This window comes from Aristolochia californica, unplaced genomic scaffold (assembly GCF_029961685.1).
Source record: "Aristolochia californica isolate CCGP_79_NKW_82.1479 unplaced genomic scaffold, dmAriCali1.0.hap1 SCAF_14, whole genome shotgun sequence".
NCBI classification, from domain to species: domain Eukaryota; kingdom Viridiplantae; phylum Streptophyta; class Magnoliopsida; order Piperales; family Aristolochiaceae; genus Aristolochia; species Aristolochia californica.
The window spans coordinates 9,454,318-9,468,450 of NW_027181815.1; the positions used below are offsets into that span (position 1 = coordinate 9,454,318).

The following is a 14,133-nucleotide window of genomic DNA, read 5'->3' on the forward strand; positions in this document are numbered from 1 at the left end:
GATGAAACTTTTCTTACCAAAAATAATATTTCGTTGGAAGGATATTGCTTTCCAAAGAAAATTGCTCGCCAAAATAGTTGCTTGTCTGGTCTTCATTCTTCAGCCAATCTCCTGTAATGGAAAAAGGTAAAATGGCCAGAGACGGGATCTGCAAACAGAGAGAGGTTGAAGCGCCAAACACGTGTTTCACTATCAACAAAGGATTGGCAGGTTTTGTTCCCAAGTTGGATTTCCAGCGGCCCAATGAGCACGAGAATGCGCCGGAATTAGATTACTGTAATTCATCAAATTTCATTCTTTTGGAAGACCAGAGGTAATTCATAATTGTGTGGTAGCTGCTGCGACCAAAAATTTTAATCACACGGTTTCACTGTTAGACTGTTAATGCTTACTGCAGCCAATGGAGATAAAAAATTCCTGTTTTTCGCACCAGATTGGGCCCACCATTTTTGTTTTCAAGATGCAGATCATTGCATCTCAGATTCCAAGAAGAAGCGGATGTCAGAGGTGGATGATAAAACTAAACCGAGGTAGGAAATCCATGTCGTAGGGTAATTTTTTTTTTCTTCTTGTTTTTTTTTTATTTTGTGGTGGACGGTTGAGTCAGTAGTGATGTCGGAGTTGAGTGGCAGGAGTTGATGGGAAGACAAGCATGAAGATTCCATGATTGAATGACCCGGATGTTGATGCCGGAATTTCATTAGAGAGAAAAAATAATTGGGTTGAGAGAAGGTGTCATTACCTGATTCTCCTCCCCTGTCACTTGTCTCGGTCTAGAAGGAAAATAACTAGATCGTTGAAAGTGGTTTCTCCGTTTTGAGTGTGATTGTAACTGCCGTGGACTTCAGGGGTTTTGGGGGGTGTCTGTGTTTGGTCCTGGAAGGGGCGAAATTTGAAGCCCATCTAATTATGATACTTGAGCTGCCGACTTCTTGGTTTTCTGAAACTCAAATTTGTTGATTTCGTCGGAGTTTCAGTTCTTTCTCAAGGGATTTTCGTTCTCAGGGGCTGGAATCTGAAGTTCTTAGTTTTGTCTCTGGTAAAACAAAAAACTTCCTCGCTTCTACTGTTAAGTTGATCTCGGGGCTCAGGCGCTGATGTTATTGTCTTTAAAAATGCAAGTCTCTGGGTTAAGCAGCATAGTTTTAAGTTAGCAGCTTTTGAAACCCACGAAGCTTATGCAGTTTATATGTGTGCATTGGATCGAAGGGAGCTGAAACAAAGAGATCCCATGCCAGATAACTAGCTGCAAGAGGTGCATTTTCTTGTCGAGAATGTTTGACGGAAGTATGACAGTGACCTACCAAGCATTGAACTGCCCACCACATGTCTTAGGAGGTCTCAAACATAGAACCCATCTCAAGCTCAGGTGTCCTAGTCTATGCTTTCTTGCAAAGTCTTCACCCTCAATCCGTCTACAGACGGATGAACGTGGTAACCTGCCTGAACCCAAAAATTTAGATTTAATCTCCTACCCATTGGGCAGCCAAACAACTTCTGCCCTGCTGAGCCAAGCAAAAACAGTTGGTATCATTGGAGGGATGTCAGCAGTTTCCACACTAAGATTTCTAAAGAAGCTTATACTGTGGAGCTCAAATGATGGAGAAGAGTCTCTGCCTTTCGTTGTCTGCAGTGATCCAGTGTTGAACAAAGAACTTTCCTCCCTTGAAAGGGCTTCTTTTCCTTATTTAAATTCCAGAAACACTCTGTCTCCGTTAGTTCCAACTGCTATTGTGGAGAACCTGAGGCAGAAAATGGACTTTCTTGAGGGAGCAGGAGCTCGTTGCATAGTCATGCCTTGCCATTTCTCACATTCATGGTATGGTGAGATCTCTGATGGATGTAGCATACCTTTTCTTCATGTGGGTGAGTGTGTAGCAAAGGAACTGAAGGCAGCAAACTTGAAGCCTGTGGGAACTGGGAGCAGTGTGAGAATTGGAGTCCTTGGCACAGAAGCAACCTTAAATGCTGGTTTTTATCAGGAGAAACTCCAGGATCAGGTATTGTAAATTTCCATGTTGTCTTATTTCCTTTTGTTGTTCTGACTGACTTTTATTGCTTATCATTGAAAAGAGATGCTTGAATACAGAGTTTGGTATGCCATTTAGAAATGTTGACTTCAAGCTGATCTGGAATAACCGTGTCAAGTTTTTGTTTCAATTGGTAATTGTGTAATGGAGCATAATAGTAACTGCTATAATTACGCAATGGCCCTAATGCTACAGCCGGATATGCTTATTGCAAATTCTGTCTATATCTGGTCTAGATAGCTGTATTGGGCCCTATCAACTAGTGAGCCAGGCAGTTTCAAGGGATTTTTTTTTTCTATTTGATATATTTAGTATCAATCTATTTACAGTTTTTGTCAATCGTTTATTAATTTAATCCCCACAAAAAAAAAACTCTTTTATTTTTTTAGCCTACAGGATGTAAGAGGTTGTGAGCTTTATCATGCTAGTGCCTTATACTGGTACTAAAATTTGGACTTTGCGATGATCTCTATGGAAGAAATGTACCTCAGTAAAGGGGTTATCAAAGTCAATGCACTTAATAATGAAATTAGCATTCGTCTCTGACTATATTTTATTTCTTAAATGGATCTTCAATTTCTCAGTGAACTGGAAGTGATTATTGGATCTAGGCAAGCCACATATTTGCTTTCTTGGACTTCAGTTGTGTCTGAGTTCATGGCTTTTGATGGACTTTTGTTGTGTGATCTGCTGAGTACAGTGAATGAGGTGAAAGTGCACCTCCTAAAGATCATGGTGGGAGATGTTAGGTCTCCTACTTGAAACTCTTGAAGTAGGCCATGACCTCAACAAGGGGTTCAATCACTAAATGTGCAAATGGGAAGCTCTAGTAGATGTGTTCAATTGTTAAATTTCATGGAGTTACCAATTTGCTTGGCCAAGCAACTATCCCATGGATAAAGGATAAAGAAGAGAATTAAAGGGGAGAAAGAATCCTGTAGAAGCGGAAGAAGTAAGACAGAGAAAGATTGTTGGCAGACACGTAGTTATAGAATGGAACAGGAATTGGAATGAATTAGGATATATTAATGTAGGGAACTCATTCACCTCCCAAAAAGACATAGGTAGATGGGACTTAGGTCTCTACTTAATTTTCCTTTTCAAAGGCATTATTGACGTATGTTTTGGTGCATTGGAACTGGAATTTCCTTATGTTTTAGTCTAGTGATGTTCACTTTGTATGTTAGCCATTTATTGAGGGAAGAAAAGTTGCTTGTTGCATCCTAAGACTCACATCTTCTCATGCAGTTACTCTATTGGTTTCATTTTAGTAGCTGTTGACTGCTACAAAGGAAGATTGCATTGTATGGGTTAACCATATTTGTAACTTAACATGGTTTAATTTTTTGGACGTTGTTTTCTTTTTAATATAGTATACATGATAAGTTTTGATCATTTTGATGTTGGTGCTTCGTCAGCATCAGAGCTGGTTGATGAAAATGCAAAAATTTGGCGCTTTTCTTTTATTTCAGAAATCAAGGGCATTTTAATAACTTCTTATGTGGGTAAGTTTGTAATTTGGTAGATAGAGGATCTAGATTAGTATCTTAGAAATGGTGTGGTTATTATGTAAAATTTAGGAGTTTAAATGGTGTTTTTTCTCATATATAAAACCTCTTTATAGGGCAATTTAGTCTTTTTGTAACACTATTTAAGTGAGTAATAAAAGAGGAGGGGGTCAATCTTTCCCCCATCATGCAGGTTGTATGCAGCCCTCAATTTCTCCTCTCTTCTTCTTCTTTTCAATCTTTTCTGTCCAATTTCTCTTCTATTTTCTTTCTTCACATGGTATCAGAGCAAATCGATCAATAAATTCAAGCTCAAAAGTCAATTTCTCCTCTTCCTAAAGTCTGCAATTTCATCCAAGACTGGGTTCCTCTATTTCCTCTGCTGATTGAACTCAAAGGTTGGTTTTTTATTCTTCTTTGTGTCTTAAGGGTTAACGACTTGTTTTATTCTTCTTTGTGCCTTAACCTAAGGGTTGATGACTTGTTCTGCTATCTAAAGCAATTATTATATGCTTTTGTGATCCTATGAGGATAGTATGAAATTCAGAAGTGTAGTTTGGAGACATACTGCCTGCTTCACCTAGCCTGGGACATAGGTTTGCTCGCGCAAGCTTTAGTGGGATTAGATCTTCATGTCATTTGTTCCTCTATCCCCTTGATTGTTTCATGAGAAGATTGTTGAGCATCAAAAGCTATTCTTTGTTAATCCCAATTGAGTTTTTTCGAAGAGTGGGGCCCTCAGTATCTGCACATACATCTATTTAACCTTAAGGTGTTTATGAAGTGTCTTTGGCTCAAAGTTGTTGTTGTTTTCTTTTATGGTTGTAAGTGATAATCATTATTGTAGATTCTGGACAGGTTATTAATCTAGCTAGCACTAAGTTTGCACAAAATAAGGAGTATTTCTAGATTACTTCTGTTAAGCTTAATGGGGCCAATTACCTGACTCGTGCAATCAAGAAATTTTTTATTGCAAAAGGGCAAACCAAGTACATTAGAGAAGATCCTCCTGATAACATAATCGAAGATTGGGAAGTAGAGGTTCACCAAGTTCAAATTTGGATGTTAAATTCGATGCTATCACATGTTATTAATCAAGTTATTAGATGTGGGACAGCAAAGGATATGTGGAAGATCCTTCCATTTTTTTTTATCAAGAAAGTAACTTTATCGTGTTATGAACTATATGTGAAATTTTTCAATATGAACAAGGGTGACAAAACAGTAAGAAAAAAAAATAACTAAAATGTGTGGGGTGTTAAAGGAGATAGAAGTACTTGAACCTATTATTATAGATCCTGTGAAGCTACAAGAGAAGGAAGGACAGATACAGGTTGCTGGATTCTTGGATGGGTTGCGACCCGACTACAAGGCCCTAAGAGCACATATGTTAGCAAATGATGATGTTCCTACTCTATAGAAGCCTCAAAGAGAGTGATTAGAGCTGAAAGTGCAGTTGTGTGTAAAACTAAGAGGAACATTAAAAACTCTGATGCTATAGCCCTTTACCTGTCCTCTACTCCCACTCAATTTGAGATAGCTAGAGGGAGAGGGGGAGGCTGATGACAGGGTCGTGATGGTGGAGGATGAGGTCATGGACATGGTGATAGAAATGTATACATTGTGGACAGTCCAACTATAATTTTGATAATTGTTGGGATAAGTTTGGAAAACCAACATGGGCTAATTCTTTTGAATTTGAAGGCAATGGTAATAGACATCAATCTACGTATAGATTACACGATGAAATCCAACAACTCCTCCATAGATTGAGCCAACTCATAGCTACTCCAATGTCTACTCCAATGGCTAGCAGATCATCCTCAGGTAATGCTACTCTGCGTTTACCAAGTACATCTACACTACATGTGTCTTCTCAGTCCTCTTGGGTCATGGATTTTGGGGCATCAACCCATATGTTAGGTATGTCATCTCAGTTTAGAAATTTATATCCTTCTTCTTCATATAAACTTGTGAAATTAGTAGATGGGTCTTCTCCATTTGTCACATGTGAAGGTGTTGTTCACCCAACACATAATTTGTTGTTATCTTTTGTGTTATATGTTCCTACATTCCCAGTCAACTTATTGTTTGTGAATCAACTCACTAAATCACTAAATTATTTTGTTACACATTTTCCTTCTCATTGTATTTCAAGATTTGCAGACGAGGAGGATTATTGGTTTAGGACATGAAAGAGGAAGCCTCTACCATCTAGATGCCGATCAAGTTAGTCCATGGACTGCACTTGGAGTTGTTTCTATGACACCTTATTTATTGACATCTATGTTGGGACATCCATCTCCGTTGAAGTTACGTCAATTTCTTCCTACTTTGCCTTATAATTCATCTTTTCAATGTCAATCGTGTCAACTTAGAAAGCACCATAGGAGTTCATTTCCTTTGAGTAGCAATTATAGTAAGGTTCCATTTGCGTTAGTTCATTCCAATGTCTTGTGTCCTTGTAGGACTTCCACTTTGTTTAGGTTTCAGTATTTTTTGACATTTATTGATGATTGTAGCAAGGTTACCTGGGTTTATCTCCTTTGGGAGAAGTCAGAAGTCTTTGATGTATTTGTTCAGATTTTTAATTAAATAAAAACTCAATTTGGTACTTCAATTCAAACTTTTAATTTGGATAATGGTCTTGGATTTATGAATCATGAGTTTTATTCATTTTGTGCATCTCATGGGATTATTCATCAGTCATCATGCATGTATACTCCACAACAATATGAAGTTACAAATGTAAGAATCACAATTTGTGGAAGTAGCATGTACCCTTTTGTTTCAAATGAATGTCCCAAAATTGTATTAGGGAGATGCCATTTTGACTTTCCTTTACTTGGTTAATAGGATGCCATCTCCAGTTTTGGGAGGCAAAATTCCTTCACATGTTTGAAGTTAGAATGTTCTTTATTTGATGTCACACAAAGGTATTTGGTTCATTGTGCTTGTTTCATTTTATTGGTCCTCAAAATGACAAGTTCTCTCTTTGGGTTGTATAATGCATTTTTTTGGGTTATCCTCGTACTCAAATCTTCTAAACAAGAGGACATATATTTCAATAGATGTAATATTTTTTTGAAATAGCCAAAAGTTACACCCAAACATATGGTGTCGATGTGTTTGAGACTTTTTTCCCCAGTGGATCCATGAATACTATTAGAATTTTAATATTTGTTGCTACTATTAAGAGATGGCCTTTATTTAAGCTTGACATTAAGAGTGCATTCCTATATGGTAATCTACGTTAGGAGGATATATAAAACAACTTGTTGGGTCTATTGCTCAGGGGGTGAAGGAAAAGGTTTGTAAACTACATACATGCATCTATGGTTTGGCGTAGAGTCCAAAGGCTTGGTTTGATAAATTTGTTAAATTTGTCACAACATTTGGGTTTGCGCAGAGCGATTGTGATCATTCCTTATTTGTTTTACTAGTGCATCTGGGAATGTGATTTTTTTTTTTATATATGTAAATGGCATTGTATTTTTTGGAAGGGATACCAAGGGCATTGGGAAGTGAAAACTTATCTGATCAAGCACTTCCAACCAAAGACCTTGGATCCTTGAAATATTTCCTGGGGATTGAAGTTGCAAGAGTAAATAAAAAGTAGTACTTTCACAGAAGAAGTATATTATTGACATGTTATGTAAGTATGGGCTATTAGGAGCCAACCCATTGGATACTCCTATAGAGGTTGGTCAGAATTTTTTGGATGAGAATTGCCCCTTTATTAAACGTCAGGACTATATATAGAAGATTAGTTCAATAGTTGATATATGCAACTGTTACAAGACCTGATATTGCTTTCTTTGTTAGTGTGACCAGACAGTTTGTGGAATCTCTGTGCAAAGTTCATCTTAAAGCAACACAAAGAGTCTTGAGGTATTTGAAGGGAGCTCTCGCAATCACCTTAGAGTTGAATGATGCTCAGATGTAGATTATGTTGGTTTAGAATTGGACAAGAAATCCGCCACAGGTTTTTTGTGTATTTATTGGAGGAAATCTTATTGATTTGAAGAGTAAAAACCAAAATGTTGTGGCATGTTCTAGTACAAAGGCAAGGTATCGATCAATGGCTCATACAGTAAATGAACTAATGTGGATAAAGTTAGTTTTGAAAGAGTTAAAACTGGCTTATGAAGATCCTATGGTGCTTAACTGGGCTAACCAAGTAGCCATCTTTAATGCAAGTAATCCTATCTTCCACGAGAGAACAATCAAAGTTGATTTTCAGTTTGTGAGGGATGCAATGACAAGTGGTAAAGTATTTACCCTGGATGTCAGGACCATTGAGCAAATTGGTGACATATTTGCAAAAACTTCTAGAAAGTGAGACTTCAATTAGTGTTGTGCCAAGATGGGGTTGCTTGACATATATGATCCAGTTTGAGGGAGAGTATTAGAAAACAGTTTAGATGCTGGTGGTCCAGTTCTTCTTCTTTCTCTCTTTTCTCTCCAATTTGTCTTCTATTTTCTTTCTACACAGTTTAGATGCTGGTGGTTACCTGATCTTTATAAACTTCAAGGTTCTGTGCAACTTTCTGTCTTCATACATCAACCACTGATGAATTGGCATGTTGAAGAAACAAAAAAAGCATTATGGTGATTTTTTTGTCAAAAAGCAAAAATGATTCTGGTGAATCATATAATCAGAAAGTGTGGTGCTTGGTTGCTTATATTAATTTCTGGAACTATAGAAAATTAGTGCAAAGCTTACTGACCAAGTGATGAATTTTCAGGGGTTTGAGGTTGTGCTGCCTGACAAAGCAACCATGGAGCACACTGTAATTCCTGCCATTGAAGCACTGAACAGAAAGGATGTGGAAGGGGCTGGAAACCTTCTGCGAATAGCATTGCAAGTCCTTCAGGTAAGGGCAGTCAACACAATCATCCTTGCTTCTGATGATATGCAGAATCTCTTGCCTCGGGATGATCCGCTGCTTAAAAAGTGTATTGATCCATTAGATGCTTTGGCGAGGTCAACTATACAGTGGGCTCGGTTTACAGAAACCATAGAGCAGAAATCTTGAGGTTTGATCTGTTACTGTCATTAATTAATGATAGAATGGCTGCTTATTATTGTGAAAATCTGTTAGCTTTTATATAGTCTGAATATATATATATATGGAAAATTAATGTACAGTTGTTGCATTTCCAATGACAGCTACTTGCAGTCCAAAACATAAGCCAAGTATAACTGGGATGTTGTACTGAAATCCAAGGTGCAGAAGGGTCAGAAAAGGTGCAGATGGGTCCTCCTAAAAAAAGAAAAAAAGAAAAAAAAACAAACATAAACAAACATAATTTCCTCAGGCTGTTTGATCATATCCCATTTTTCTAAGAAATGTTGATGTGTGTATTCGTCAATTCTAGAATCATTGTTAAATTATGAAATCTAATTAATGCCTTACGTTGAGTCGGTTCATAGATCGACTTCACGGTAAGGTCAGTGTGGGTTGGAAGGGGGGTGGGGAGTTCCTGAAAGGTTCACGATATATTGATTGTTGTTTCATTAAAAGTAATTTGGGGATTTCACATTTGTATTATAACTATCCTAGTTTTTTCTTTATATTTGGGTGGCATCGTTGTTACAGTTATCATTGGAGAATTATTATCAGTTGTTATCGAGTGAGATTAGAGAAAAACACGTGTGTATAATTTTTCTTGTAAACTAATTCATCATTATATTGAATTATTGCAACGACGAAAAACAAACCATAGTCTCCTTGATACGAAACTATATAAATCTTGTATTTTCATGTTTTGATTATTTCTTCTTATGCGATTATTATTGTTCTCGATAATATTAAATTAGGACGTCTAACTCCTAACAATCAAGTTCTTAAAGGTTCAACAAAGTGATGACTATTCTCTACCGCTGAAAGTGCAATCTTTAAGGCCTGAAAAGGAGCTCCGTAAAAGTCATTCCAAGAAGTAGAAAAAGAAATGAAATTAATTCAGTAAAAGAAAATGCTACATATACAATCAAGGAACAAACGAAAGATGGCAAACTGGCTTCAATGTTTATTCAGGGAACTAGTTAAAACTGACCAAATATGTACATAGAACTTTCACTGTTTATCCTGAATCACTGATCACGCATTGCCATTCCCAAATCAATGCCCTCATCACACAAACAGAGACGGTACAAATTATTTATAACAAAGATTCATGCAGCTGTCCACTACTACAAAGATGCATCGAATTAATTGACATACAGGAATACAAATGCCATCAATTCTAATGCCAGGCACAACCTGCCTCCAGTTGCCGCTCATGCACGAGCCTTGACCTTACTACTCTGAACCTCCCTTCCACTGGGTTTCCGCTTCACCTTAATTAGAAAACAAAAGATTTTTTCAATGATCTGGAAGCTGGTGGATCCAATCCTTATCCAGGCACTACCACCCTTTTCTAAGGAAGAATCTGTAAAATCCGGCAGCACTATGACAAGAGGTTATATTAGTCATGTTACTGTAGTCAGAGGAAGGCCCTCGTCCAGGGTTCTGAGAGAGTAGGATCAGAACTTGTTAACTACAATGACTGAACAATCTGGTAGAAGAACTACACAGTGGATGTGGGAGTTGCCTGTTTTGGAGATTTGAGACCTTTTGTAGACTCATTAACCCATGAAGTGATGAGATGGTGGGCTATGGCAAAAGGTCCAGGGAAGAACATTTGAGCCAGCTCTCCGCTTTCCACGTTGAAATCCGAAGAGAAATTCTGACTTGTCTCAACGCCCTTACACATCTGGTCCACCTTAACGGCAGCTGTTCTTTGTGCTTTCTCATACTCAGCAAAAGTCACTGCTTTCTTCACTTCTTCTCTACCGTGCCATTGAGCATCTAAAGAAATCAAGTATAATATCATTAAACTGCATTCAGAGCTTCGCCCATTAGGTATCTTAAGGAAACTCCATACCTTCTAGTTCCTCCTTGTCCACACGTATTTCTAAAGATTTAGCATAAGCAAAGAATCCCACCATCAACTGACATGGCATGTTGTTTGGTCCAACTGTAAATGTTCCAAACGGAATTTTCAGTCCGCTTGAATAATATTAGAATACACTTTCAGGCTCAATTCAACAGCAACCCTAATTTCAACTAAGTATACATTCTGACAAAAGTAAACTTAAATAGACTGAAGCCAAACTAGTGGCCTACCACCAAAAGTCCAGAGTTTTGTTTACTTGTTCAAAAGACTATCTACATTCTGAATGTATAATCAGTTCTTACATCTTAAAAAGATCCACATGGCTAGTACTGACAATATCTAAACAGACATCCTCTGAAAGACAAGCAGTGCCATGAACACGTGCAGAAACAATGATGGATGGCTGTCTGCAATTTTCTTAGCATTCAAGAATAAAAAGATATCTGGTAAACCGATTGTCAAAATAAAATTATAAAATTTCAAATGGAATTTTTTTAAAAAAAAAAAAAAGTGGTAAAATGGGGTACAACACATTGAGCCTGCATGTAATGCTTTTCCTTCTTTTTAAGAATGTCTTTAGTGCCTCTGAACCCTGGATTTATTTCTGCCAATTAAGTGTGGATCTTTTTCACCCTATATGACCCAACCCAGTAGTGGTGAAATACTACAAGCTATATAGGATATCAAGAGGTATTCAAATAGTTCTACAATGTCATAGCCATCAATTAACTGATCGACTGAAAAAAAATATATAGAAACTAATTTCTACTTAGTTTTATCATGATTACGCAGGACAGTCTTCAGCCTCACAAGAGCTTGGTGTGAATCCATAGCCATCAAATGCATCAATGACAGTTTTTTTTTCAAATAAATGCATTTTATGATAAATCATAAACCAATTACTGGAGCCTGGATTCATGAAATGCATGTGAAACATGAAAAGGATCAAGAAACATTAGGATATACCAGGCCATGGTTGAGAACTGTGATAGACAACTTCACCCACTTCAATACCAGTCTCTTCCAATGTTTCTCTTCTCACTGCCTCTTCTAAGCTCTCTCCTGGCTGAAACACAAACACACCCAATCAAAGCCAAGTGAATAACAACTTTCAGGAAAACAGACAATAAAAAATTGACTTCATGAAAATATCTTGGCTAAAGTATATTCCAAGGTACTTCGTGGCATTCTGGATTACCACTAATTTTTTTTAGGAAAAAATCAGTATGCTTATTACAGTTACCAATGCATTTAAAAGAAAGATGAAAAAGAAAAAAAAAAAAAAAAAGAGAACAAAACAGAATTGTCAAATGATGATTTTCTCTCTCAACGGGGCATCTGCAAATGACAAAGCTTTGGGAAAAGACAAGATGGTAAAAGGTGCCCTGAGGTAGATATGGAGAGGGGAAAATCTGTGCAGATTAAGTATGCACTTCCAACCTAAAGATAGAAGTACGTTTGGACTTCAATTGCCTCTGACATAGCAAGAACACCTATAATTTTGGACATGGAATTGATAAATCTAACCGTACTCAAAGGAATTAGTGTTCGCTGTAAAAGTGAATAATTTCATTGGAATTATAAGAATGTTACAGAGGTCAACCAGCAGGAAAATTAAACATTTGACCTTACTCTCTTTCAGAATATCAAAAGACCCAGACTCTATACTTAACAAATAAACCTTTTGCAACTTACTAAAATCAACCTCGAAAAAAAATTTGACAACTAGCCCAATAGAGATTTGTGAATTTTGAAATTTTAATGCTAAATGGGAGATTGTCCACAACAGTGCACACAATTACCGTACGCATGCAAGCATAAATGTGCATTCAAGCTAAAGGATAAACTCTTTACCTCTATAAAGCCAGCAAGACAAGTCCACATACGAGGTACAAATCTTGATTGATGGCTCAAAAGCACACGGTCATTTTCCTTGTCAATGACTAACATGATGACAACCTGAAACATATACCAAAAGGCTTTGATCCAGAGTATGATGCATGCGTCCACTTAATTTTCAAGGTAGATGTAAAAATTAGAAGAAAAAACATGGAATTATTCATACTGGATCAACACGAGGATAAACCCTCTTCTTGCATGCTTCATTTGAACATTGCTTCCGCCTCCCTGCATCAATAGGCACAGTTGCCATTCCACAGTGCCCGCAAAAAAGTGAGGTGTTGTGCCATTCTAGCAACGCCCTGGCCTGATCTAATGAAAAATAAAAGAAAAAGGTGTTAAAGGATTTCAGAAAATATCAAATTACAACAAAGAAAACCTAGAAGGTAATAGTAATTGACCCGAGTAGCAAAGATACCAATGAAGAGTTTTATATGAATCGGCTGCTAAGTATTAAATTCAAACTTGGGACCCAAACTGAAAGGGAAAATGGTCCAATTCAGATGTTACTCTCAGAACCTAAGTTTTAAAATAATATTTACCATGCCAAGCTCTAATTCACTATGAACTGCATCCACGAGACAAAAATGAGGCGCGGTTGCACGCAAACAAGAGAGAAGGAACGTATGAACGTTATCCTCTTGGCGAGGATGAGGTAGAAGAACACTTCCAAAATTCCAGATTCCAAATCAAAATTAAGAATGCTGTCCGAACTCCCTTATCATAATATCGAGTTAAAATTTGACATATGAAAGACTCTAATGCTTATAGAGACGAGTCCCAATGCAAGAACAAGTCTACTTACATGACCGGCGATAGCCAATTCTTCCATAGCAGACTCGTTAGCCCAATCGGTAGCAACCATGAGCGTGCTCAGCTGGATAAAGCACGACTGCTTGCCACCAGTCACTTCAGGTTGGCCTAAATCGCTCACGGCCGTTATGTCCACCGCCCAGTAAGACATACTATGAGCATCAGAGCCAAGATGTACCAAGGAGTCCTCCCTCAACGGAATCTCGGATTTTGACAGGAAATTTTTAAATTCGTGGCAATTAAGCCATCCGAGATGCCAAACAGGGGTAGTATCAGTGACGGAAGGCGACGAGAAGGCTAGCGGCCGGCCTTTTCTGAAAGGCAAGACTTTCAAATTGGAGGAAAGCTGCTCAAGGGTGTCATCGAGTAGGAGTGTTTTAAGCGTAACAAATGGCGAATTGGAGGAAGGATCCAATCTGAGGGCTTTGCTTCTGAGAGGGTTGCCAGAGAAGGCATGGGGGCGGAGATTAAGTGGCATGGCTCGCCGAGCTGTTGAGGAATATCTTATCCTTGAGACAACCGAGCTTGCGCATATACTTGGGAAAATGGGTACTACGGCGAAAAAGCGAAGAGGAAGACGAGCAAGCATTTTCAAAGTAGAGCGATCATGACGTTTAATGGTCGAAGAGAGAGAAGGAGAGGTGGAAAGTTGGTGCTGGGAAGTCGTCTCCACTGTTGACACGTCCAACAATTGACCGATTTGGAGCGATTTCCCGTTGCCTGCGTTTCCCGTCGGTAGCAAATGGAGGAGATTGTCAAAATGTGTCTGCTTAATTTTATTCAAAATAAATTTGAGAAGGAGAACAGCTTCCAGCTCTCTTAAGACATGGGAACGGTACCGCATCTTGCCCGGGAAAATGGAAAATTTTCCAAGATTTACTTTTTCGTGTGTTAGTGTACATATAGTAGAAACAAAAAGAATGAGTTATATTTGTTAATAT

General features: G+C 37.9%; 2 protein-coding genes across 5 annotated transcripts; one reads left to right on the forward strand and one right to left on the reverse strand.

Moving 5' to 3' along the window:
• The first annotated feature begins 11 nt into the window (after positions 1–11).
• LOC137950529 (uncharacterized) lies at positions 12–9,144 on the forward strand. 4 transcript variants are annotated; one of them, XM_068797056.1, is made up of 4 exons: positions 12–2,000; positions 8,287–8,415; positions 8,513–8,578; positions 8,712–9,144. In XM_068797056.1, exons 1-3 carry the CDS (start codon positions 1,275–1,277, stop codon positions 8,561–8,563), a joined length of 906 nt encoding a protein of 301 aa, XP_068653157.1. In that variant the 5' UTR covers positions 12–1,274; the 3' UTR covers positions 8,564–8,578; positions 8,712–9,144. The 4 variants fall into 4 exon arrangements, with proteins under 4 accessions (XP_068653157.1, XP_068653156.1, XP_068653153.1 ...); XM_068797055.1 differs by having other exon boundaries at positions 12–530; positions 1,210–2,000; positions 8,287–8,578; XM_068797052.1 differs by having other exon boundaries at positions 12–313; positions 398–2,000; positions 8,287–8,578.
• Positions 9,145–9,542: 398 nt separating this feature from the next.
• LOC137950371 (nudix hydrolase 19, chloroplastic-like) lies at positions 9,543–13,955 on the reverse strand. Its single transcript, XM_068796807.1, has 6 exons — positions 13,185–13,955; positions 12,546–12,686; positions 12,335–12,439; positions 11,447–11,546; positions 10,469–10,561; positions 9,543–10,392 (listed from the first exon to the last, which is right to left on the reverse strand). Exons 1-6 carry the CDS (start codon positions 13,779–13,781, stop codon positions 10,112–10,114), a joined length of 1,317 nt encoding a protein of 438 aa, XP_068652908.1. The 5' UTR covers positions 13,782–13,955; the 3' UTR covers positions 9,543–10,111.
• Between the last annotated feature and the right edge of the window lie 178 nt (positions 13,956–14,133).